The sequence below is a fragment of the Tubulanus polymorphus genome, chromosome 4, assembly GCF_964204645.1.
Source record: "Tubulanus polymorphus chromosome 4, tnTubPoly1.2, whole genome shotgun sequence".
Classification (NCBI taxonomy): Eukaryota; Metazoa; Nemertea; class Palaeonemertea; order Tubulaniformes; family Tubulanidae; genus Tubulanus; species Tubulanus polymorphus.
In genome coordinates, this window is record NC_134028.1 from 682,388 (window position 1) to 708,385 (window position 25,998).

The 25,998-nt window shown below is 38.7% G+C and overlaps 3 protein-coding genes across 3 annotated transcripts; 2 read left to right on the forward strand and 1 right to left on the reverse strand.

Annotated features, from left to right (window-relative positions):
• The first annotated feature begins 692 nt into the window (after nt 1-692).
• On the forward strand, nt 693-1,721 carry LOC141903311 (mu-type opioid receptor-like). The gene has a single exon (XM_074791414.1). It carries the CDS (start codon nt 693-695, stop codon nt 1,719-1,721), a length of 1,029 nt encoding a protein of 342 aa, XP_074647515.1.
• A 9,227-nt stretch (nt 1,722-10,948) lies between these two features.
• On the forward strand, nt 10,949-16,598 carry LOC141903903 (transmembrane 9 superfamily member 3-like). The gene is made up of 13 exons (XM_074792279.1): nt 10,949-11,142; nt 11,637-11,832; nt 12,020-12,142; nt 12,225-12,385; nt 12,548-12,625; nt 12,706-12,837; nt 12,917-13,083; nt 13,314-13,539; nt 13,936-14,144; nt 14,230-14,376; nt 14,700-14,783; nt 14,878-14,954; nt 15,150-16,598. The coding sequence occupies exons 1-13, from the start codon at nt 11,065-11,067 to the stop codon at nt 15,215-15,217; spliced, it is 1,746 nt and encodes a 581-aa protein (XP_074648380.1). The 5' UTR covers nt 10,949-11,064; the 3' UTR covers nt 15,218-16,598.
• A 651-nt stretch (nt 16,599-17,249) lies between these two features.
• On the reverse strand, nt 17,250-25,294 carry LOC141904047 (ras-GEF domain-containing family member 1B-like). Its single transcript, XM_074792499.1, has 17 exons — nt 24,796-25,294; nt 22,316-22,405; nt 22,147-22,236; nt 21,751-21,828; nt 21,126-21,356; nt 20,746-20,829; nt 20,589-20,654; nt 20,267-20,332; nt 20,093-20,188; nt 19,903-20,005; nt 19,779-19,819; nt 19,642-19,680; nt 19,349-19,540; nt 19,020-19,076; nt 18,880-18,946; nt 18,717-18,789; nt 17,250-18,618 (listed from the first exon to the last, which is right to left on the reverse strand). Exons 1-17 carry the CDS (start codon nt 24,982-24,984, stop codon nt 18,600-18,602), a joined length of 1,581 nt encoding a protein of 526 aa, XP_074648600.1. The 5' UTR covers nt 24,985-25,294; the 3' UTR covers nt 17,250-18,599.
• Nucleotides 25,295-25,998: the final 704 nt, after the last annotated feature.

Consider the following 25,998-nt stretch of genomic DNA (forward strand, 5'->3'; position numbering starts at 1 on the left):
GTGCAACTCATGCAATTCGAAGAGAAGCACTTGCTCAGAAACACAGGAATAATAACCGTTAAAAAGATTTTTATCGGGTGGCAGACTATTTTTCTTCTGTTGAGTGTTATCAGTTTTAAACCAGCGCAGATTAGAAGTAAATTCGGGATTAGTGTTTAGATATTAGATATGGTTTCACTGCGCTAAACACTAAATTTCATAATTATATATAATATGGTTAACAATAGATGGACGTTGTTGGACCAATCAGAGAACAGCTGCATGACGCTGGAGTATATGGTCAGTTAGACGTATATTATAACAGGGATCAACTCTCACTGATTTCAATTCCCTTTTGCAATCAGCAACAAAACCAACACCAGCATCATTCGTCAGAGTAGAAATAAACATCACAAAACTGTGGTCGCGTCGAGATCGCTGCGGCAGAGTCAGAGAGAGCTGCGGGTGATTAACTGCCGTGGATTGTGTGTAGACACTGGAACTACCAGTTAAGTGCACCAAACAAATCCAAAAAAAAACTTAGAGAAAGACAAGTTCTCGGGATTAGCGCTGGATTTAGTACTTTACTGCAGAGATAAACCCGACAGATAAGAGTTATATAGATTCACACGAGAAAGACAAAACGACAGTGGGAATTAGCTGTCGCACGCACTGCGCCCGTAGATAGAGAGAGAATGATTAATGATTCGGATATGGATGGAATTAATGCGACTGCCTCGTTTGGTGTAAGTAACAATACTATAGTGAATATAGTTGCTCAGATATTAGTTTATGGCATCCTTCCTTTATCGTTCGTTATCGGAACAATCGGTAATATCTGGGCATTGAAAGTATTACTGTCTCCTCACTATACTAAATCATCGACTGGTATTTATATGATCGCTTTAGAGATATTCGATATATCTGTCGTGTCGATCGCGACTCCCGTTCTATTTGTGAGGATCGTTTTCGAAATGGAAGCGCTGAGTAATGAATTCTGTCAGTTTTATTATTTCCTGTTGATGTTTACTTCTTCGTCGTCGAATTTAACGATGGCTTTTATGAGTATCGATCGATTGTTTGTCGTCTGGTCGCCGTTCAGAGCTAAAGCGATTTGTACGCCGAAAAAAGCCCGGATCGTTCTGGCCATCATGGTGATTCTGTTAACAGGATATAGTGTCGGTAGAATCGTTCCCGTTCGTATGTACGACTACGGAACATTGAAAGATTGTGATTATCCACTCGGTGGAAATGCCAGACTTTTCGTGTCTTTTTTCCACAACGTGATTCAATTTTTGTTGCCGTTTGTCATCATATTTACTTGTAACGTCACGATCGCCACAATACTCGTGTTACAAGCTGGAAAACGTAAAGATATGACAACTGGAACTTCTAAATCACAGAAAAACTTAACTATCATGTTGATTAGTATTTCTACTGTGTTTCTCGTGTTGAATCTACCTCTGTTCGCATATCGTATATTAAAGTATATGTCGAATGTTGACAGGATAGTATTGAATCTAACCTACTGGGTGGCCAGGGGTTTCACCGGTTTAAATTCAGCTGTGAATTTCTATCTTTATTGCATGACATCTCAAAGATTTCGAGCACAACTTTGTAAACGTGGTCACAGAGATAGTCAAGATACTCACACTATCAATTCGATATATCAAACGGCGGATAGCCCAACGGGGGGCGCCAAGCCCATTGATAGTCCAACGGGGAGCGCCAAGCCCAATTGATGGCCCAACGGCGAGCGCCTAGCCCAATTGATGGCCCAACGGCGAGCGCCTAGCCCAATTGATAGTCCAAATGATGGATGTTGATACATTCACGAAAGAGATTTCACAATAGTACTTCAGTTAGATGTTGTAGCAAGCAAAGTCAATTGGATTTACTACAAGAGTTAGTTCAAAATTGCCGATCAAAGTTCAAATATACTCTTCACAGAAACAACTGCGTGATGCATCATCTCCCGTAGTTAGATTCATACTCTTCAGTGTGTTATATGATTATAGGTTCAACACAGAGGTTTTAATTAACAGCAATACACAATTTAAAATGTATGTACTAAGTTTGTAGCCTATATATTTTTGTTTTATTTCTGTGATATGAACGTCCTGTGGACAGTGGAAGTTACCTTGGAATTTCAGGACATCAGATACCACCATATGATGCGAGCCTTAAGTCAGAGAGCAGTTTTAATATTCTAGAATTATTCATTCATATTTTAAAGAATGCAGAACTCGAACTGCGAGCTACATCAAGTGTCGCATGTTACATGGGCATTCACTTCCCGGATGTTCACCGAATCTAAATTCAGCTTCGTTTCCCAGAGGTGGTTTAGTTATATATATTTTGATATGTTTTTTCTAATAAAATGATGAATTCATCGCTACATAAAACAGATCTATGTAGAGTGCAACGAATTGAGGTATAAAACAATGGTTTAAATTAATCAATTCTATGTATTCAATTCAAGTGAAATATATGAACGGAAATAATTTGTTTCGAGAGCCTGGGAAAATAGGTATAAAACATGCGTTGACAGGTGTTTATTAGAATATCATTGTTCATGGTCGGATAATCTGTATTGAATATGTATCTGACATTGAGTATCACTAAATGGTGGAATATACGAACACAAATTATATGTATTTGGAGCATAAGAAATAATCAGATTTCAGAAGTAGAATTAATACATATATTGATAATAACAACTTGTTAGATTGGATATTTTAGATAAATCGTTCAGTTACAATTTACATTGTTTTAATTAGAAGAAAAACAACCGTTTGGTCGCAGGCTGTTTGTGTTAGTGTCACAACAAAATACAACGAGGAAGTTGTGAATAGTTAGATGTGTTTATTGTTCCTCTAGATATCATTTTACACAGAACAAAAATATTAAATAAATTTTTAAAAAGTCACATCACAAAAATCACTGTGTTTGATTTGTTTGATAGATAGCGGAGTTTGAAGAATATTTCATTGGATTTGTCGTCTCTGATTTCTCGAGGTGCAAATGAGAATTCCTATATTGCTGTTAATCATCATCGACTCTAATCAACAAATGCATCGTAATTATCCGGAGGTTCATCTTTTAAAACTATGTGAGAGATGCCGACAAACAGTGAGAGAGAGAGAGAGAGAGAGAGAGAGAGAGAGAGAGAGAGAGAGAGAGAGAGAGAGAGAGAGAGAGAGAGAGAGAGAGAGAGAGAGAGAGAGAGAGAGAGAGAGAGAGAGAGAGAGAGAGAGAGAGAGCAATGGTTTTACTCAGCGGCAGGTGACACAGAACCCGGATATTATAGATGTAGCAATCGTGGATCGCGGTTTGTGTAGGATGGTGCTGAATTCCTAATGAAGATGTGAAAACAGATGTGAAAATGGATTCCAAAATAGTTTATGAATAATCGATAAGTGAAATTAACACTAAACATAAAATGGGTAAAATAGAAAAAGAAATTTGAATTTGTTTTTACATGTATTGATATCCGGGTTTTGATCTCTATACATTGTAATACCGTCATTCAGACGTGTTTATCCCGCGCGTTCGCAGTGGTAATGACAAGTACCATTTGAAGTAGGCTTTTACAAAATTGCCGACTTTCTTGTATAAATATATTGTATTATACCGTGGATCGAGTTTCGTATCGGTAAAAAGTAACTGTATCGAGCAATCAGCGAAGTACTTAACCTTTTACTGCGAACAAATACAAGACTGGCTGTATCAACGGCTGTATCAACGGCTGTATCAACGGGTGTATCAACGGCTGTATCAACGGCTGTATCAACGGCTGAATCAACGGCTGTATCAACGGCTGTATCAACGGCTGTATCAACGGCTGTATCAACGGCTGTATCAACGGCTGTATCAACGGCTGTATCAACGGCTGTATCAACGGCTGTATCAACGGCTGTATCAACGGCTGTATCAACGGCTGTATCAACGGCTGTATCAACGGCTGTATCAACGGCTGTATCAACGATCAGGTTAAAACGATATTAGAAAAATTCCTCGATTCTACAATTTTTAAGATGGTTTTTATACCGGCAGGTCATAGACCTCACGAATCAAAAACATTCTCAAGGTTGATATAATAATGATTTAGAAAATCTAATGTTCTTTATGATATGGGATAGAGCACTCGTAAGAACTAAATTAATCTTGTAAAGGATTGGAATTTAATATAAATTTCCCAAGATCATTAAGCCGTTTATGACATGGATTCTGGACTCGTAAAACTGTTTATCAAGGACTTTTCAAAGATAATGAAATTGGATTTTAAAATTTACGATGACTTTCATTGTATTTGTAGAATATTATGACAATATAAAAGAAATAATTAGAATTGACGCACATTTTCAGTGGATATTAAATAACATATGAATAATGGATTAAAACTTATAACGAACTTTGCGTGTTTAACTGTAATATTGTGTTCAGAGACAGACAAAATTCTGTTCACGACAAACTATCATTAATAGCTGAAGAGACAGGACAAAAATACTTCAGGACAGTCGATACTCGGGTTGCTCCGGGACAGTCGATACTCGGGTTGCTGATTATATTGTTCCAGGCGCCACAATGTCACAACATAAGAATCAGACAGATGACGTCATCGTCTTGCTGTATCAGATTACAATATATTGAACTGCACGGATGCAGAGATTGGTCCCGAGACGATGTATTCATCGGTCCACGGTTTAATACCCTCTCACCACAATAGCTACATTTCTATGGAAATTAGATACACGAATGTTCGAGAAGTGAAATAAGAAACTTTCAGTCGGGTTGATATTCATATTTCACCCGTTGAAGAATCGAAGGTTTATTCTCGTCTAATCTCGACTTTACATATTGAAATAGAAGTGTTATTGTTTATACTGCTGAATACTGGGAACGTCCTGGATAGATTCGACAGTGGTAATAAATACTAATAATACTTCAGCGTAATCTCAGTGGAATACCTTATACACAGTAGATCAGGCCGTTGTCTAATGTACTAATTCAATAAACTGGTTAATTACATGGTTTTTAGTGTTTATGTACTCAGCAATCCAGGGTCGTAGTGAAGAGTTTTCAAGGACAGTTCTTTATTTGACAAAGATAAAACGATACGCGAATAATCCACCAAAACTACAGTAATTCAGTTGACCGTAGGATAAGCTTAAACACTTACCCTCAACCCTGGCCCCGAGGGGTTCTAATCAGATGCTTTTGATACCAGGATTAAGTGTGGAGATTTCAGAAAAAAGGGATTTCTTGAAGTAAATTCATATAAAATACATGAAAATCTGATGCTTTTTGAAAAACTATCCAGCTTGACGCTGAGAAGAGGATGAAAATATGTATGCAAATTTTGTTCTAGTTCCGGAGAAGAGGGAAAGGTGGCAGCACTATCGATAAAACGACTGTTAGACACCGATTTGTTCTGATTTTGGAGGCGAACGCCAGATGGTAGCACTATCGATAAAACGAAATCATCGGAGTTGAATAATAATGAGAATCTTAAAGAGATAAGATTCCATTGAGATAAAAAGTGCCACCACCTCCACCCCAACAAAACAAAACATTTATCATTCCTCTAGCCGTACAATTTGTTATATAAGGCCCGAATCAGCTACCGTACATATTAGAGTGCTTTTGATAAATATTTTGTAAAGACCTTTGAAATTAATCTAATGTAAAAAGCCTCCGAATAATGAATTATTAGTATTGATATTCGAGTTGTAAGTTGACTGGTGATCAGTAATCACGGGATCGACCCAGTCGTCTACGCGATGATTTGATTTTACGCCGTCGCAAGAAACCGCTTTTCATATTAATTCATTTATGATAATACAGTTTAATAATAGTAACAATTGTGTCGTTTCAATTATTTCTATTCAGCGGCGCGGTACGCGGTATACAAGTGATAAATTGGCTAAACATCTATTCCATTAAATAGCAAATGAATTCTCCAGCAATAGCAGCAGCAGTAGCAGCAGTAACGCGTAGGTCCCGCGGTTGAGAGTCTAGTGGTAGCTGGTGACACGCTTCTACGACTTCTGATCGTTGATTAACTATTACGCTCTCTCTCTCTCCCCGCTCTCTCTCTCTCTCTCTCTCTCTCTCTCTCTCTCTCTCTCTCTCTCTCTCTCTCTCACCGCTCTCTCTGTATCGAGTAAGAGCAAAATATTGTAAATTATCGTTTGAAGTAAGTTGTGATTGACGTTAATGGATTTATCGAATGTAGATGTGAGTTGGTGACCGAGTTAATGTCACCAGAGGAGAGGTAAACAGCAGCGGCACCACTGGGACACGTCAGAGGAGAGGTAGACAGCAGCGGCTCCACTGGGACACGTCAGAGGAGTTAGACTATACCACCGGCAGCAGCGGCTCCACTGGGACACGTCAGAGGAGTTAGACTATACCATGGGTAGCAGCGGCACCACTGGGACACGCCAGAGGAGTTAGACTATACCACCGGCAGCAGCGGCTCCACTGGGATACGTCAGAGGAGTTAGACTATACCACGGGTAGCAGCGGCACCACTGGGACACGTCAGAGGAGTTAGACTATACCACCGGTAGCAGCGGTACCACTGGGACACGTCAGAGGAGTTAGACTATACCACCAGCAGCAGCGGCTCCACTGGGACACGTCAGAGGAGTTAGACTATACCAGCAGCAGCAGCGGTACCACTGGGACACACGACACGACAATGTTTATCGTCTAATTACAATTCGTGGCTCCATTCACAGGAAAACAATTCTACTATTGTCCTCATTTAAAGGGAAAATGTGAATAGGGAGTGAAATATGAACTCGCCGACAGTGACAGGAATATAATGTGGCGCTAGTCCTTGTGGCAAATGACGAAAAATTGGATTGTTACTTTTTAATGAAGTGAACTATTGTATTACTTCGTGTTAAAAGCTTCGTTGTTTATTGCTGCTTGGTTAAAACTGACAATTTGTGAAATATGAAATGGCTACGTGTAAACCGTAACAGATTTACTTCTGGAATTATAACTGTGTTTAACGTTTAAAATGTCATTCGCGATGAGTAAACCGAACCAAAAACAGAAACTCGCGACTAAAAAGAACACATCGAAACCGAAGCCTAAAAATGATTCAAAAAACGATAATGAACTGAACGTAATCGAGAATAAGAGGATTTCGAAGATCGAAGATGTGGAAAAGGGTAAAACTATCGCGGCGGTGGTGGTGGGGGCGGCGACCGTGTCTGCGGAGGAACCTCAGAAATCAAAGACTAAAACAACTGTTGAACATTCAAACTCTAAATCAAGTATCCTACCAACACCTCGGGATAAAAACACTACATCAGTCGGTGGTAAAATGGCGGTCAAATCTGACGGTACAAATGCAGCAGTTTTGAACAATAACACCAGCACCAGTAACAGCACCAGCAGCGCAGCAGGTGCTCAACAAGTCACCGGTATAATGAATAACAGTGAGGATAATGTCGCATCAAAGAATTCAGTCCAAAATAACAACAATAACAATAAACTATCGCAGAAAAAAATTCCCAACAATTCGGATGTTAAGAATGTGAATTTGAACAAACAGTTGAATCAAACAGACTCTAAAGATGTGAGACGGGATAACGAAGTGAGATCTGATAAACAGAAAATTATTTCCGATGGAAATAAAAAATCAGCAGTAAAAACATTGAACAATGAAACGAGTAAAAAACTACCCGATAAAACATTGATAATAGATATAGATGCTAAGGACAAGTTAAACAATGATTCTAGTGATAAGAAACCAGTCAATAATCTGGGCGCTTTAGCCAAGAAAAAATGGAGTAAAATCAGCGCTAAAGATTTAACATCGGGAAATAATTCACCAGTTCTCGATAAAAAGAGTTTGAACGGTTTGATATTGAATGCTGATAATTTGGACGGATCTTTATCTGTACCGAATACGGAGGATCGTAATGCCGATACTAAATCTCTATTATCGGTAACATCAGGAGCCCGTCGTGGATCCATCGACTCCCGGCGATCTTTCGATATCGGAGCTCGAGTTGGTTTGATGCAAGCTACAGTTGTAAACCCTCCAGATACTGATGCCGAGAAACCACGATCTGTAGTTTCTAATGATGATTCTTACATCAGAAATGCGATTCCATTCCTGCCGTTACCAATAGCTATCATATGCCTGCTGTTCAACATATTTATTCCAGGATTCGGTAAGTTTTTAACGAACTGAATTAAAACATGATTTAGTATAGGATGTTAGGGTAAATGATACTCGACATTCCCAGATTGAACTGGACGTATGATAATTTTCTAACTGCTAAGATACGAGAAAATGTACGCACGTTCTATAGCAACAACCAGACACAATAACGTACCGCGACATTAAGAAATATTCGTTTTTAATGCTGCATTCATATTTGTAGACACTCACAAACACTCACAAACACTCACTAACACTCGCATACACTCACAGTGGGAGTTTCCTGATAAAGAGCACTCGTTGCTATTAATGCGTTACTGTCGCCTGATTGCATTTAATGTCAAATACAAAAAGAACTCGATCTACCGAATCAACACGAACCAATATTAGATTTCTCTCTACGTCGTCAATGATTGCATTCGTAATGCAATAAATCACGCAACCAGCACCAAAACTACGTATCTGAAATAGTGCAATTACATGTAGAGTCTCGGACGCTTCATAGTTTATACAAAAAAGATGTAGACTTCGCGAAAAAAATTGGGAAAGCCCTGGCATATTGGCGAAACCCAAACCATAGACCACTGTAACCCTAACCCTAGCTGGCCGTAACCCTAACCCTAGCAGGGTTCGAACCTGCGACCTACTACATGCCGAACGAGCATGCTAACCACTAGACCACTGAGCTCTAGTGACTGGCAGAGTTTGTCAGTTTGTCTGGTCAGTGTGGTGACCCATCGTGTTGTGGTCACCAGTCAGGTGTTTATTCGTCAAAAAACGTGTATTCTGCCATGATATTTTTCTTAGTTGCGAGAAGAGACTCGTGTATAACCACTACCTCCAGTGCTGGGATCATTCTCTGGATGAACACGGTCGAGATCTCGCAGAGCACTGATGAAATGTATCAATCTCAGGTTGATAAATCACAGACATCCCGTGTGTGTGTGTGATTTGATTCTGTTTATTCAGCCGTAGATTTCACCAATAAATATCAATCAATGCTACAATAAAAACAACTTTATTCATTCTCATTCTAATCAATGTTGCCGATCAGGAGGGTCCCTGATAATAGATTTATTCTCAGGGTTTTGCTGCTGTTCCTGAGTTCATAGCTCATATGGGTGACCCATTTGTCATCCTATAGGGCCAGCAATAATTCCAATAATGTCCAATATCAAGACCGATTTTTCTAATTTCAGGTACTGTTTTAAGTGGTATTTCGATCTATTGTTGCGGTAAGCCGAGGGTTCATTCTAAAGACGACCATAAGGCGATTACTTTCTGCGTGAACGTTTGGATCGGACTTTGCCAGCTTTTTACGATACCGCTGTGTTTAGTCGGCTGGTTCTGGAGTATCGCCTGGGGTATACTGGCCGTTAGTCTTGCAGGTTTGTTACGGGAGATATCGTCATCAATTTCTTGTTCATAGAATCTACCTGAAATGACTTTCATATCGGTGAAAATCCCCTGTGACATCACAAAACGAGGGAGTCGTTTCCTTGAATATTCTAGGGGTCCAAGAATTGTCATGGTAGAATCTGTGTAAAATGTATTTTGTTCGTGGCCTCAGACTGTGGTACACGTGGTTCATGCAATTTCTATGTGTTTAGCTCTAGGGGTTTGATTTATACAAAGTTGTCACGAGAAAAGTGCTATATCTATAAAACATAGCCATGTTTGATGATAGTTAAATGTCAGATGTTGCATTTTTTCTATATTTTCAGTTCAACACCGGAAAGAACAAAGAGGAAAAAGAGAACGTGAACTACAGGCGTTAGCAGTTAGCGCTTTCGCCCCTAACGGACCAACCATTCATCCTATACCAGTCGCTGTTCCATAGCAATTCGCTTAGCCGTTATTCTGACTACCGACGCGTAGGAACTGGTGCGCCATCCTCCTAGTGTCCGATGCTCTGACCTAGCTGTGATAACTGGACTCCCTCCCTTTCAAGACGTGTGATACTATCCACCCGCCCCTCGTTCGGGGAGCGGGCACCCGTCCAACACCTCCCACGTATTCAACTGTTAGCAAAAATAAAAATAAAATACATATGTAATCTCGGTGTCTTTATTCGTCGTCGATTTCTGGAAGAAGGATTTGTCACAGGTGCAATCGCTTATTGATTTATAGTATATACCGGCTGAATGTATAGATGGCGCGTGTGAAATATAGTGCGGAATCGATGAACTTTGCTTCTACTAATTTGACATTAAATAGTTCAGCAGAAATCTGTTGTTGTTTGCTTACAAAGGAACCAGCAAAATGTCTTTCAAGATGTTTCTATCAAGGCCCATCGAAATTAGAACTGTCTGTTAGAGCCGGTCCCGTATGGGAGAGCGGTCCTTCAGAATGTCCAAGGTGAGCGGGTTAGTTGAAAGCAGATCTGCAGAATGTACATGTAAATTCACACGGGACCAAATCCCAGATTCAAGTTTTTTCAATAGGTTTTTGCAAACCCTCACACAGGCCGGCCTGTCTGTCGTCATGCTCGCCGGCAGTCCCATCGCTTCGAAAATAGTGAAGAATTGACATAAAAACGCGTCGTGGTGCCCGGACATTTATTGGATTTATTCAGTAAGGATTCTAAACCCAACGGCATCCGACAGAATGAGCTGCGTGTTTTTATTTACATCAGGTTGGATAGTACAATTTGCGTACATTTCAGTTCTGTGTCTTGGGCATGTTTGGCGTCCGGACGCGGTTTTTACAATTCACTTACCAGGGCCGGTTCTAAAAACAGCTGCAAAACTCTTACCCGTCATGTGCTGCCACCTGTACTGTAATTACGTGGCTGACTAATGTCCGCCATTTTGGCTTAAATCGCCGATGAATATTGGATATAAATCGGCATCCATCTCGTTAATCGTTCGGTTTTAGAACAATTCATAGATTTTAAAATGAAGCTGATGAGATTAGAATTATTTCTCGTGTTGTTATTAGTGAATTTGATCGGAGGCGATGAACACAATCATATCGTAAGTGCAACTGTCAATTTACAACAGATTTTGACAGTTCTGTTTGTTTCCTTCGAATTTAATGATTGATTGAAGAAGCCTCATTCATGTCATCACCAAGTGTTTATAGCGATATTTGAACGAAGCCAATTTAGTGTGAATGGTTTGTCTCCTGTCGCTGAGGAGCGAGTTCGACCCAAGACTGTCGGAAATTATCATCATATGTTCTGTCAGTGTCTGCTGGATGTTTTTGGGTGCCAATGGCAATGCCCCAATTGCCCTACGCTAGATAGAGACATTCACTATACTCTAACAATAGTCCTAACTAAAAACCACATCGATAGCGGGAACTAGAGTTTGGTTTAACAGGGAGGTTATGAAAATACAGTAACATAGGTTGGGTACTGATCAGCTGATTGTGCTGACTGGTTCTTGTCTAGCCTCAGCTAACCCCTCTCAGCCTCCCCTCTCCCCCTACCCTCCGTTTAATAGTTGTTTATTTATTGTTTTATCAGTATGAAGATAAAGAAGAAGTAGTTCTATGGATGAATACGGTTGGACCGTATCACAACCGTCAGGAGACGTATTCCTACTTCTCTTTACCGTTTTGTCGCGGAACTAAACTAGATATCGGTCATTACCACGAGACTCTCGGCGAGGCGTTACAGGGAGTCGAATTAGAATTGAGTGGCCTCGATATAGACTTTAAAGGTTCGTATTCACTGGTATAAGATGAGTTGTTTCTACTCTTAAAAAACTTTGCAGCAAAATATTCTCGATATAAGAATAATCTCTTTTTGATGTCTAATTACTCGCATCTTAGGTGAAATCTACTCCAGTTCAGAGATATATACCGGGTTGTTTTGGTGTGTATGTTATGATTGTTAATGTATTTCAGGTGATATGCCAAAGAAAGAAGCTTGTGTAGTAGAACTATCTAAAGAACATTATCAAGCATTTGTTTATGCAGTTAAGAATCATTACTGGTATCAGATGTATATCGATGACCTTCCTATTTGGGGTAAGACATTGTCTTATAATTCCTCACTCGACTGCCCGAAACGAGTTCAATTATTTTACCGAGATTTATTGATTTCTGTCAGGAATTGTTGGAGAGATCGATGAAAGCGGAGACGCTTACTATATTTGGACTCATAAGAAGTTTGATATTGGTTGGAATGGTAAACAGATCGTAGATGTCAATTTAACGAGTGAAGCCAAAGTCAAACTCGCTCCTAATATTAAAATACCGTTCACGTATGAGGTAAGGTTAACCTCGGGTTGACCTCACATACGAGGAGGTTGAGACCTCACATACAAGGAGGTTGAGACCTCACATACGAGGAAGTCACCCTCTTACAGCTCAACCTAACATGAGCTCAAAACCCATCACACTTTAAAATTTTATCACATATTTATTTTGTAGGTAAAATGGCATAAATCTAATGTATTGTACAAAGATAGATTTGACAAATATTTGGATCCGAATTTCTTCCAACACAGAGTAAGTGTGAATTATCTCTCACTGAATGAGATTCAGATATATCGTATATTGTCTATATATTTTATATTTGTATTTGATAGATTCACTGGTTTAGTATTTTTAACTCGTTTATGATGGTGATATTCCTGGTTGGTTTAGTCAGTATGATTCTAATGAGAACTCTCCGTAAGGATTATGCACGTTACAGTAAAGATGATGATTTAGATGATATGGTAAGCGTTGTATCCTCAGCAGTCCGGGGTTCCCCCCTCCTCCCCTCCCCTATTGATGTATATTTGTTGTTTATTTCAGGAACGAGATCTCGGTGATGAATATGGCTGGAAACAAGTTCACGGAGATGTTTTCCGTCCTGCTACGAACCCGATTCTGTTCTCAGCTCTGATTGGTTCTGGTTATCAGATAATGATTGTTTCACTGTGTGTGATTAGTTTAGCGATAGTCGGAGAGCTTTATACAGAGTAAGAGCATTCTTTCATTAACTCCCCCTCCCCCCGTCTGTCCACCTCCCTCCCCCCATCCGTCTACCCACCTCCCTCCCCCATCCGTCTACCCACCTCCCTCCCCCATCCGTCTACCCACCTCCCTCCCCCATCCGTCTACCCACCTCCCTCCTCAATACCTCAATATTTTAGGCAGAAAACTGATCACCTATTTGTAATGTATCTATTTGTAATGTATGTATTTTAAGGCGAGGTTCTATGTTGAGTACCGCTATATTTGTGTATGCTGCCACTTCACCTATAAATGGATTCTTCGGAGGTGGACTTTACGCTCGAATGGGTGGAAAAATGTGGATAAAACAGATGTTTATCGGTGCTTTCATCGTTCCAGCAGTCGTGTGTGGAACTGCTTTCTTTATTAATTTCATCGCTATCTATTACCACGCATCGAGAGCTATTCCATTTGGAACTATGGTAAATATATTCAATACATATCTCAGTGTGGGACGGGATGGGGTGGGGCAGGACAGACTCAGGGTCTGTGTGGGTGGGGACAGGGTTGGGGTCTGCGTGGGGCAGGACAGACTCACGGTCTGTGTGAGTGGGGACAGGGTTGGGCTCTGCGTGGGGCAGGACAGACTCAGGGTCTGTGTGGGTGGGGACAGGGTTGGGGTCTGCGTGGGGCAGGACAGACTCAGGGTCTGTGTGAGTGGGGACAGACTCGGGGTCTTCGTGGGGCAGGACAGACTCAGGGTCTGTGTGGGTGGGGACAGGGTTGGGGTCTGCGTGGGGCAGGACAGACTCAGGGTCTATGTGGGTGAGGACAGGCCCAGGCTCAGGGTGTTTGACTATTTTATCATTCTCTTACAGGTCGCTGTAACTTGTATCTGTTTGTTTATAATTCTACCGTTAAACCTCGTCGGTACTGTGATTGGTAGAAACGTCTCCGGGCAACCAGATTACCCGTGTCGTATTAACGCAGTACCCAGACCGATACCTGAGAAGAAATGGTTCATGGAACCGAGTGTGATCGTGTTTCTAGGTGGAATTCTACCTTTCGGATCAATTTTCATCGAAATGTGAGTTCACTATAAAAACCTTTATAATCACAATCTGACTTTCATAGCTTTTTATTCCTAATTAGTTGTATGTTAATTTTTGTAGGTATTTTATTTTCACATCATTCTGGGCGTATAAAATCTACTATGTTTATGGTTTTATGCTGTTAGTTCTGTTGATATTGTGTATAGTAACTGTTTGCGTTACTATCGTCTGTACATATTTCCTATTGAATGCTGAGGATTATCGCTGGTAAGTACTTACCCCTCACCTCTTCCTGCGGCTCTCGTGAGTGACACAGTTACCCCTCACCTCTTCCTGCGGCTCTCGTGAGTGACACAGTTACCCCTCACCTCTTCCTGCTGCTCTCGTGAGTGACACAGTTACCCCTCACCTCTTCCTGCGGCTCTCGTGAGTGACACACCCCTCACCTCTTCCCGTCGCTCTCGTGAGTGACACAGTTACCCCTCACCTCTTCCCGCTGCTCTCTGAGTGACACACTTACCCCTCACCTCTTCCCGCCGCTCTCGTGAGTGACACGGGTATCAGTATGAATTGATGCTCTTCTATTTCAGGCAATGGACCAGTTTCCTGTCAGCTGCATCGACTTCTGGATACGTTTATCTCTATTCATTTTATTATTTCTTCTTCAAAACGAAGTAAGTTTTCAGAATCCCCCCCTCCTCCTCCCTGTTTCAGCCCCCTCACACTCCCCCATCCCTCTACTGATGTGTGTATGAATTGTTATTTCAGAATGTATGGCTTGTTCCAGACTACATTTTATTTCGGTTATATGGCCCTGTTCAGTTTATCTCTAGGAATCATGTGTGGTAAGTACTGTGAGGAGCGTCGTGTGTCACAGGTGTTCGACCAGTTTATAACCGGTTTCCGACACCTGCCGTTACTATACTATCCACACCTCAAACACATTCATTGTCAACATTATTACAACTGTAATTATGTACTGTCCATAAATCAGACACTGTTTTATCGATTATTATTTTATTGATTATTATATTTTTCAGGAACTGTCGGTTTCATCGGAACAAATATATTTGTGCGCAAAATATACTCAACAGTGAAAATAGACTAGAGGCTACAACACACTGGACTCATAAACGATTCAACTGTGACTTTAAAACTAAACTATTTGATATCTATTTGTTGGATGTGATAATGGAAATATGGTGGTGATTTCATTGAACTGATGCTCAGCAGTCACTATGATTCTGAACTGATGGCGCTCAGTTCTGTTAAACAGTCAAAAACATGTATTGAATAAAGTGATCTTCCATATCACAAATCTCTACTATTACTGACATCAAACTAGTACATTACAGTAATAGTGTATGTAAGTTTAGCTACCGGTCTCTGGAACAGCTACCAGGTCATTGTTATCATATACTTTAAGCTGCTGCAGTATTTTTAAGTTAGCCTCAGAGACAAGAAGCTTCTTTCTGGTGATTCGGAATCTGGATAATTATCTGTAGTTGAAATTAAAGATATTTTCAGCGAGGTTGATGTTTTTGGCTGCGTTTTAAACAAGTTTCCACTTATAGTTTTCTTACTCAATTATTTTTCTTAGATTTTTGTAAACATGGACACAATTTAATAGATCTACAGCCACATTCATTCATTCTTTATATCGATACCAATCGTTGAAATATCTTTTATTTCATCTAGTCACAAATATAGAAAACCAGAATCAAATACACAGATTTCAGTGCTGCTTCTAGGTTTAATTAACATCGTAGCGTCTTAGAGTTTTTATCTTGTAAAAATCCTCTGAATTCGAACATATATTGTAATGATGCTATACATTGTACATATCCAGTCGGTTTATATTGTATAGGATCTGAATGATAGAGTTTAACGCTGATATATATTTGATGTAAGTCAAACTCATGAAGGGTTTTATTTATATGATGTTAACAGGGTTCAAACTCAAACTATGTGTAGACACTACAATGATAGATGTTAATATGAGATACCAGGGGCTGGTTGCATAGTCATGACTTGGACTTAAGACCACAACTTAGTTCTGTAGCCAATCTAACAACTTTGGACCAGTTTTAAGATTTGAAACCACTTTTGACTTTGCAACTGGCCACAGGTATATTAACTATATGTTTATAATGAAACTGAACTCAGATATTCAATCAATTTTCATCTATTCTGATCAGTGTAAATTGTGGGTGATTGAATTAATGCTTTATTGCGGTGTTTGTCATTTCTCGTTTCACAGATTGCTCTCATCAACTCGTCGTCTTATTGAAGTATCGATCTTGTTTTACCCAGATTCTGTACAGATATATCATTATCATTATTATTATTATTGTAAACATGAAACAAAAAGAGAAAGTTTCTAAATCTCGATATAAAGAACATGTAAATATTTTTCTAGTGCGTCTTGATCGTCATCAAAATAATGTGGAGAGTATGTAATATAAGGGGAAGATGTAATTTAATAAATATCAGTCAAATATCTGTTAATATTCAATTGTTTATTTATTGTTTATTCGCTGAGGAAACGACGACTAGGGAAGTTTCTAGTCCGCGTCATCATCTGATTCGAATCCGTCGGGCATCGTTCATGATAGAAAACGGTCGCTAATGTACTGCTGGTCATTTTGACAGATGTGTGGAAAATGACATCCATTGCAAAGTTTGGTGAGATACTAGATACTAGTCAACTAAATAGATAAGAGAGATACAATTCAATTATCCCTACTTGAAGACCTAAGGTGATGATGTGACCAGGTTCGCGAATCACTGACATAGAGAGAATGGTCCTGTGTATCTAAACCGTCAGGTTTCAGGCAATGATTCTTACCCTGGCATGCGAGCGGCGAGAACCAAGATGCAGTTTAGAGAATTAGCGTCTTTTAAAGACACAGTAGACTGCAGCAGACCTATCTACATATGGTCCTGAAGATGATGGATTCAATCTAAATAGATGAGTTGGGTGTACTGAATTGATTTCCAAGAGATAGGTTGAAAGATTCAGATTATTCTGGCTACATATGGTCCTAAAGATGATGGATTCAATGGTGTAAACTCCTTCCTGAAGATGAACAAGATTTAAAAACAAAAACTCCGATAATTGAAGATAAAATATCTGCACGATATATTAATTGTATACATTACACATGTGAATACAGGCTTTCATCATTGATGATTGTCGCTTGTACAATTAAACTATTAAAGCCATTAATAGAAGTTTAGAAACAACTTCTGAATTGACAACCGAATAAAAAACGACACATTCAGTAAAACGAATAAGACATAACTTGGGAAACAAAGTTATCAAAAATCATCTTAAAAATATTGAAAAGCACATGATTTATTTTTTTTTCGTGTTCGTAAAATCATTTTTGAACTTATTTTAGCACCACTTCAGACTCTACCGCGTTAGATTTTATCAAATCTTAATCGTCAAAATGGAAAGTTTCCTCGTCACAGTTTGCAACAAATAAGCAAACACAGTAAAGTCCTAATTAATAATTGACCGATACAACACTTCTGAAGTTTTATATGGAAGAATTAATATGCACAAGAGTCAGATCATCAGACGTAAAATCCATCAATTCCTGTAGGAAGTACTGATTGGTCAGCATCATGTGAGTTATACAGTCCGAGGACCAGTTCAAACACCAGTCACGACTTAATTCTAGCCCTGAAAACCGCAGTGATATGAAGCTATATTATTTTACAGTAGGATTCGTGTTGATTTGAATTCATTAAGATATATACAGATTTATACAGAGTTATATACAGTATGATCACTGATTGCATCTTTTAAGGAATGGCAACAGATTTAGTCAATAATTAATTCATAAATATGTTATAGTGAATCTTTGGAAGAACTATACAATACATAATATAGATGTACATATGCAACATTTGAATTCATTGTGTGGTCATTTAGAACAGCTTCATAACAAGTGGTAAGCCTATTCCTATAGAAATCTGAACAATGAATAACTTATTTGACAATATAGGTAATCCCCATGGGTAATCCCGAGAGGTAATCCCATGGGTAATCCCTAGAGGTAATCCCCGTAATCCCGAGATAGCCAAAGCTTTCAACGTAGCAAGTACAAGTACTACATATACTTGGTCTAGTTGCAAATTTTCAATATCTTCCAACATTCCACAGTTCTTAATTCCCTGAATCATTTCTACATGATAAATACTAATTTACATAATGTATCACTTATTTACATATAACATAATCAATAATAGTAGTAATAATAATTTACACATTATCCTATTTACATAATTTGTCGAATGCCCTGTTACACGTTTAGGTCAAGGGCACTGATAAATGCAATATCTTTCTGCCATCATCCGAGTTTTGTTCATAAATAAAGTTTTTTTTTTCAGAGACAAAGATCATCCTTAAATTATATTTACATTGCTGCCTTTTAGACTATTACAAGCTTTACACAGAAAACGCTTTGAAACACTTCGTGCTATAATCCAACTTGAGCTCTGAAATGAGAAGAAACAAGTTACTCAGTAACGAGATTGTACAAAGGAATAATTACTATACATGAAGATTCAATCGATTCAAGGTTGTTGCGACTTACTTCAATGATTTATGTCGTTCTTTCTCGTAACTATTTTCCGGAGCTTCACATTCAAATGAAGCCAATGAAAGCGCTGTAAATGAAATAATGATAAATTTGCTGATTGATGAAAAGTGCTTGAACTCCGAATAAAACTCGAATTCATGATTCAGTATCTACTTACAAGTTTCAGAGAACACTGGTGTAGTTAGCACATATGTAATCACGTGGTCGTGTTTTTCAAACGGACACTGAAATCGAGAACGTTAAAAATCTATAAATGTGAAAGGAGTAATCTGTGCACTTACGTGATGAGATACTTACCTCTACTTGTTTCCATGTCAGGAATTCTGTAATCTGTTTAGCGAGCTGCCAGAATTTCTATAACAAAAACACCAGTATCAAATCAGTTTTACACTAATATCATAGACATGTTCAAAGGACAAGTACTCAATTTGCTTAAAGCATGTGATAAGCTTTCTGCTTTACAAGACGAAAAATCAGAGCGCGGGTTATCACTTTCAACTAGTCTAATGACCATGCTGCTAATGTCAGCGCACGTAAGGAGCTTAGGACATGTTCTCCCTGCCATTACAGAGCATAATTCAGGTTACAGAAGTTGTTAATGAGCTGAGATGAAATTCAGTACTAACCTCGAAGTTGATATGACCGCTTTGTAGTCTGTTGGAACACCCTTCATTGAGGAAATATAAATCTTTAACCAACAAACTGAAGAATGGAATAATAATTCGTTCTCGATCATCAACGGCTCCTTCAGATCGCCATAAAGCGGCTTTTAGCGTCGATCTATAACTGGAAAAATTATTTCTCGGATCCATTTGATGCTGAAAAACATAAATTTATTTCAAAACTCTTAAATTCACCCCAAAACGACAAAATTACAACAACGTTATAGGTAAAACTTTTTCATATCGGAATATCTTACCTCCAAAACTTCAAACTTTTCCATGTTTACTTTGGACCACTAAAAGTAAATATGAATGAAATGATGATTTCAAAACAATTGTTAATATAAGTCTAATTATGATAATATTTCTAAGAATGTATTTTCGGGATTCCTACCGTTTTCTTTAACCTCGCAACTTGACTCAGATTCAAACCAGCTGTAAATATACAGACCATACACGTTTTAGTGATAAGTTGAAGAGACCTGGATTACCATCAGAGGTTTAATCAATCAGCTCACCTATAATTGCCATCAGTGAATTAAAGTTCCCGATATTGAAACATTCTTTCGCGACATCAATGAAATAATTGATGATTTTCACGCGTTGCTTTTTCTTCAAATGCTGAAACAATAAAAAAACATTATAGTTTCACGCAAAGTCCTCTAGAGGGGGTAGTTTCAGACTCACTGGGTGGCAGGAGACACTAACCATACAGATCTCTGTAGCTACTAAATAACTGAGTCGATTGAACCAATCTACATATTCTTCCAAGTTCTTCGTTTTCTTTAGATCTTGAACTGAAGTCTGTAAACAACGTGAAAGTAATAAGTATCACTAAACTGTGCTCCGTGTTCAAGGTTCTCGCAAGTTAACTGTATTTACCTCGATTTCTGTATCTTTAGAAAATGCTTGCACGAATTCTTCAGGTCCAATATTACTCAATCGTTCCTGCGAGATAAATAGAATCCATTAGATATATTACACAGGGACACACGAGATCAGAGGCTCGAAGACGTGTTGGTTTCCGTACAAAATTAACGACTGATGTTCAATTTAATCGAAAAGACAACACTCTATATGAAGAAAACTATGAGAGTAATAGCATTTTCATTCAATTCTTTGAACCATTTTCAAAACAGTTTGTAGTTTTTCTTCATATTTTGGGTTTCTTTTCAAAACTAATGTTAACTTTCCGGCTACTTACTAATTCTATATGAGTGAGTTGTTGTGCCATAACTAGAGGACTAGAACATGTATCGTGAATATCAGTCTGGAATTGAATATCAGGAAATTATCAAATTATCAAATCATTATCAAATTCCACACAATTTCAGATATAACGAATATTAAAATGAACTTACAGTTGGAACAAGATTCAGTAATCGATGAGCGCATTCCGCTCGAATCTTCGATAAGAATTCCTCGTATCTTTGTAGAGCTGATAACTAAAAATAACAACCCAACACATATCCATGAATATTATACCTCTCTGTGCTCAGTTCCACAGTTATGACCGGACCCAGTTCCACAGTTGTGAGATAGGTTAACTCTGATGTAAAGTCAGGACCTAGTTCCACAGTTCTGAGCTAAAATTTGATCCATGAAATTAGCCTCTTTTTAGCTCAAGAACATTGGAACTGGGTCCTGAACGATGGAACTAGATCCTGAACGGGGGAACTGGATCCTGAACGGGGGAACTGGATCCTGAACGGTGATATAGATTGTGTAGTTTGACACTTACCCGCGCTAACAGATTGTGCATCATCACTCCGATATCTTTACGTAATTCTGGATAAATTTTCAGAACTTTCTGCGTAATTTCCTTCAAATGTTTCATCATTCGTTCATCACGGAAGTCGTAGGGAAATAACTCTGTCCATTCGCTCAGTAATTGGATGATATGTGACCCGAATAAACCCAGCGATTCTTTATTTACATTGTCGTCCGATAAACCTTGTTGTATGCTACTCAACTGTAAAACAATCATTCCAACTTCTATAAATATCAAACCGTTAGAAATTATTTAAATTCTTTCAGTTGGAAAAGCGAGGACGAGTGCGATATATCATAGTGCAGAACAATGGTTTCAAGGAGTGATCTCAATTAGTGGTTCGTGACCAACTGAACGAAAACTTGACTGCATAAATAGAATTCTAGTGTCAGCTCCGATATACAGACATGTAAACAATCAAACTATTACTAGATTTTTGGCAAAATTAAAACAAAAAGAATTGTTCCACGCGAGGGAAGTGAAGTAACCGTATTTTGGCATCGAGACAACAGGTCGATACATCGGTCAAGTGGTCAGTCTAAGTAGTTTGTTGTTGTGTTCACAGTGTAAAGTGGTCATCGGTCAGAAAACGTACCTGAGTAACTTCCTTGAGTAAACTGTGCGGTTTGATAAAAAGTCGAGAACTCAGAACAAATGCAAACACGAAAGTTCGCTGAAATTGAAAAACAAAATAAACGATATTTAAATATGGCTGCAAAGCAGTCAATTCACTTTTGAGACCTGTATATCTCTGGATTAGGGTCAGGACGCCATAAGTCTAGAAAAAATTTGATTCGGTTGTTCCCCTGTACGAAGTTGATAAGATAAAGGATTATGTAAGTTATAAGAATAAACAACGTAACAAAATGAAACCCGTTAAATACAATTATAGCATTGAGTTCAATATGTACTGATAAAACAATGCGTAAGCAAGAAAAAAAATTCGTTTTGAACCAGTAATGAAGAAGGATTCAATGGTTGAGATACTCACATCAGGGTAGTAATGTTTGGTTGGAACTAAATGTCGGATAAGTCCGTCTAATGACCCGGAATATAGATTTCCATCTTGATAAATAATTGCCTGAAAAATTAAAACGAATATCGATACAAATCATATATTCTCGATGTAAATATTTTTGCTGAATTTCTTAAAGACTTACGTCATTATCATCAACTTGAGGTAGGGCATATCCATTGCCGGCAATGGAAAACAGGTGGGCCAAATTGGACATCTGAGGACCAACACTTTGCTGAAAATAGAAATAAAACCCTGAATAATTATTGAATTTACTAAAACACTTCATCCAGATTCGGCAACAGTGCAAGGAAATGATACTTCGGTGTGCTACATTTGTGGGATACGAGATGATACCCTTCAAAGTTCTACCCGCTACATGTTTATTGCAAGCGCTTTAAATCATCTTCAACATTCTCAATATTTTTCTCAACTTTAAAAAAACACTGGACTTCCTTCAATAAGATTAATGTGGCTTCATTCTGGTTCATCGGCGAATGTTATCATAATGTTTTTAGGCATCTTTAAACACGAGTCTGTTGATATTCATTGACGGGTGTTCACGAGTCGTAAACAAACCAAACCTCTGAATACAAGAACCCCTCTCTCCCTCTCTCTCTCTCTCTCTCTCTCCCGCTCTCTCTCCCTCTCTCTCCCTCCCCCTCCCTCTCTCTCCCTGAGTCTGTTTGTAAATGTGGACGTAAAACGAATATTTCTATCACTCTCAGGTGCCTTCACAAACATATCTTTTGCTTGTATTTAACATTCCTATCGTGTTTTCTCGTTCGCAAAGAAATAAATGGCTTTCTCTATCTCTATCCGTTTACAAAGTGTCTGATCGGATTCTATATTTTTAATTTATATACTATATACTGTATCTATAGACGGAACGCGCATAAATTTGACGCATTGCCAACTAGATCATTATATCCGTTCAGTTCTATTTAGACTTTTTGTCGGAATAACAATAGAAAAGCCATTCATAACTCAGTCAAACAACGTTCCTCTATAGACACGACGTGTACAGGATTTAACAAGCCTTCAACCGTTATCAATGTTTTAATTGACAAAACGATTTTCATTCTCAATTCGGTCGTGAAAGTTCGGTTCAAAAGTTTAACATTGGTTTCAATACGTTTTAAATTGAAAGATCTAAATCTATAGTAAATGATGCAGTGTCGCAGAAGACATGAAGGGATTGATGAAGTAGTGCAGATTTATGTGGAATATACACATATACAAATAATCATTTAAACCCAGGTCACAGTACAGGCTTTAGGGCTTAGTAAGGACTGGAATCAGTAACTGGTTCCACATAGCGTCATATCGGGTGGGCCCAGTCATCCTCCCCCGAACTGCCACTATGCTGCTATACATGTACTGTAAATAAAGCGGAAAATATCGCGCACGTTAGTTTTGTGTAAGATGGTTGTTTGGTCTGGTCTGGTATGCATCCATCTGGATTCAATATGACAGGTTGACTCATCATCATAGATAGATAGATAGATAGAACAGGTACCGCGCACAGATGCATTGATTACAGGTGCACAATACACACCGACCGTGCATCTGCACGCATTAAATTCATCTTTTTTCGAACCCAATCTCCGAGAGATAGAACTTTTCTATAACTGCTTCATGTATTTTTACAAATCTAAATATATTTTCTATTTCTACTTTTAACATTCATGACTCAGAAGAAGAAACTTACTTTAGTTTAAACATAGTTACTTATTTCAAGGAAATCTTTATATAGATTACCTTTCGTGCTAAAAATAAATCAATCACATTCTCCTTTGACGATCGTCAAAATCAGTCTCTGAAAATCGCCACAAATCGTAGCATTTACAGATGTCGTGCTTCATAACATTCAGAACAACGACATAAAATACTGAAATTACTGACAACAACCAGACTTGTAAATACCGTGTAAATAACTTTAGAATAGGATAATTATCCCCAACAGAGCTAGAATTTACAGGTAGAATTAACGCCCCCCCCCTCCTCCCCTCCCCCTCCCTTCTCAGCTTAATCGTAATAGAGGAAGCGTGCAGCAGTTAGTATACAGTTCGGAGCGCTCATCCCTCGTCTTGAGAATTGACGAAAAAAGGAACCTAAACAATATTTACTGATGATACTTGACACAAGAGGATGATGATTGCTGGAGCTGCTGCTGGAGCTGCTGCTGCTGCTGCTGCTGCTGCTGCAGCTGCTGCTGAGGGCTTCGGAATAAGAAGAAACTGATGATTCCTGTAACCATGGAAACGAGACGTTGCGTTGGATTGTGGTTATGGGATCAAAATGAAAACTGACATCAGATCAGAAAACAAACGAACAAAAGGCGTTCGTGTTAACATCTAACATGTACCATTAGAAATAATAACCCAATCACTCGGGAGCCGCTCACTTATAAACATGACGAACAAGAATCCTCCATGCTATGAAACTTTCGGAGTAGTCGAATCTAAAGGTAACCCCCCCCCTGTAGGATTCTCAAAAATAAGAATTATATCGTTTGAAAATCTCATGTCCCTGTTTACCACACGATATACCGCGCACCTGCCTGTATGCATGATGTTACTGAGAAGATCATGAATCAAAAACTGAAGAGTGAAAGAGACGCACCTGAGTTATAGCTTGAATCGGCCACAAATGGAAACAAGCGACATTTGAAGACTTCCTCCATAAATGATGCAAACCGTGAGTTTTACCAGTTATTTGTAGCGAGCGCCTTTTAAACATTTGTATTACATCCATTTTAGAAACGTTTAAAATAAATCCAGTGTTTATGCAAGAGTAACCTTTGGTGCTCATCAATATTAACAGCTATTCCTCAGTTTTTCATTTATGCGATAAAAGTTTCCGAATAAGAACCTGCGCAAAAGTATAATCTACAATAGCGACGCTAACTATATTCGAGGCTTGTGATTAACTTTAACTGCTGTGTTCAAAGTTTGGCCGAATTCTGAATTGTCCTCGGGTTTGAGATAAGATAAAGAAGTCACTTGTGATCTCAACCATTTGTTTAAACCAGTTAAATCTGAACATTTCACAGAATATCTGAATCCGCTGTTAATCCTACTAAAGTCCATCAGACGAAACAGTAAAACGTGTAATCCTAGGACAGAAGCACTGGATTAATCAAAATCAGTAATCTGTAATTATCGATATCAGGGTGGCCTAGAGACGGGCGCACACTGACGCACACTAACGACAAGTGCGAACTAAATTCTCTGTCGAATCGACTCTGAAGGACTTCTTTAATCACAATGAATACCTGTCTCGATGTGACCTCTTTACAAATTCCTTTCATTATTAGATTCTTTTTATTCGTTTGGCCGCGAAATCGACGCATAAAATCAGCAAGTGCTTCTTCATACAAATCAGATATCAGATTTAAGGATGGTGGCTTCCTGTGTGTGCGGTGCGCAGCCGTAAATCTCAGTCAAAACAAACACAATCTCATAAAACTCATTTGTTCAGTGCGACCATCACTAACTCATTTACAAAATAATCTATTTGCCTATAGATGACCAATACTAAGTAAATGTTGATTCTGCTAATATTGGCAAAGTTGCACTTCGCGCCGAATGCCCGGAAAAAAATGGAGAGCAAATTTAAACTGAACACGGAAAGAAAAACAAGTCCTAAACAATACGCGGAAAAAGATGCTTGAACTCAATGAAAAGAGTTGAACACGAATTCATGACAACAAAGTGGAAAAACATGACACAAAAAACGACCTCAGATTTCTGTTAACAATTACGTAATTCCTAGAGCGAAATTTACGCTTAATTATGTTTCTAAAGCAACCAACAAACCGCGTGC

What these genes read in the sequence shown, in the direction of transcription:
- LOC141903311 (XM_074791414.1), top strand. Translation starts at nt 693, where the DNA reads ATGGATGGAATTAATGCGACTGCCTCGTTTGGTGTAAGTAACAATACT.
- LOC141904047 (XM_074792499.1), bottom strand. Translation starts at nt 24,984, where the DNA reads ATGAGCACCAAAGGTTACTCTTGCATAAACACTGGATTTATTTTAAAC. An exon ending in CTAAAGATACAGAAATCGAG is followed by an intron (nt 20,189 to 20,266) that starts GTAAATACAGTT and finishes CGTTGTTTACAG; the next exon opens with ACTTCAGTTCAAGATCTAAA. An exon ending in TGACATGGAAACAAGTAGAG is followed by an intron (nt 18,947 to 19,019) that starts GTAAGTATCTCA and finishes TCTCGATTTCAG; the next exon opens with TGTCCGTTTGAAAAACACGA.
- LOC141903903 (XM_074792279.1), top strand. Translation starts at nt 11,065, where the DNA reads ATGAAGCTGATGAGATTAGAATTATTTCTCGTGTTGTTATTAGTGAAT. An exon ending in CGATGACCTTCCTATTTGGG is followed by an intron (nt 12,143 to 12,224) that starts GTAAGACATTGT and finishes GATTTCTGTCAG; the next exon opens with GAATTGTTGGAGAGATCGAT. An exon ending in TATTTCTTCTTCAAAACGAA is followed by an intron (nt 14,784 to 14,877) that starts GTAAGTTTTCAG and finishes TTGTTATTTCAG; the next exon opens with AATGTATGGCTTGTTCCAGA.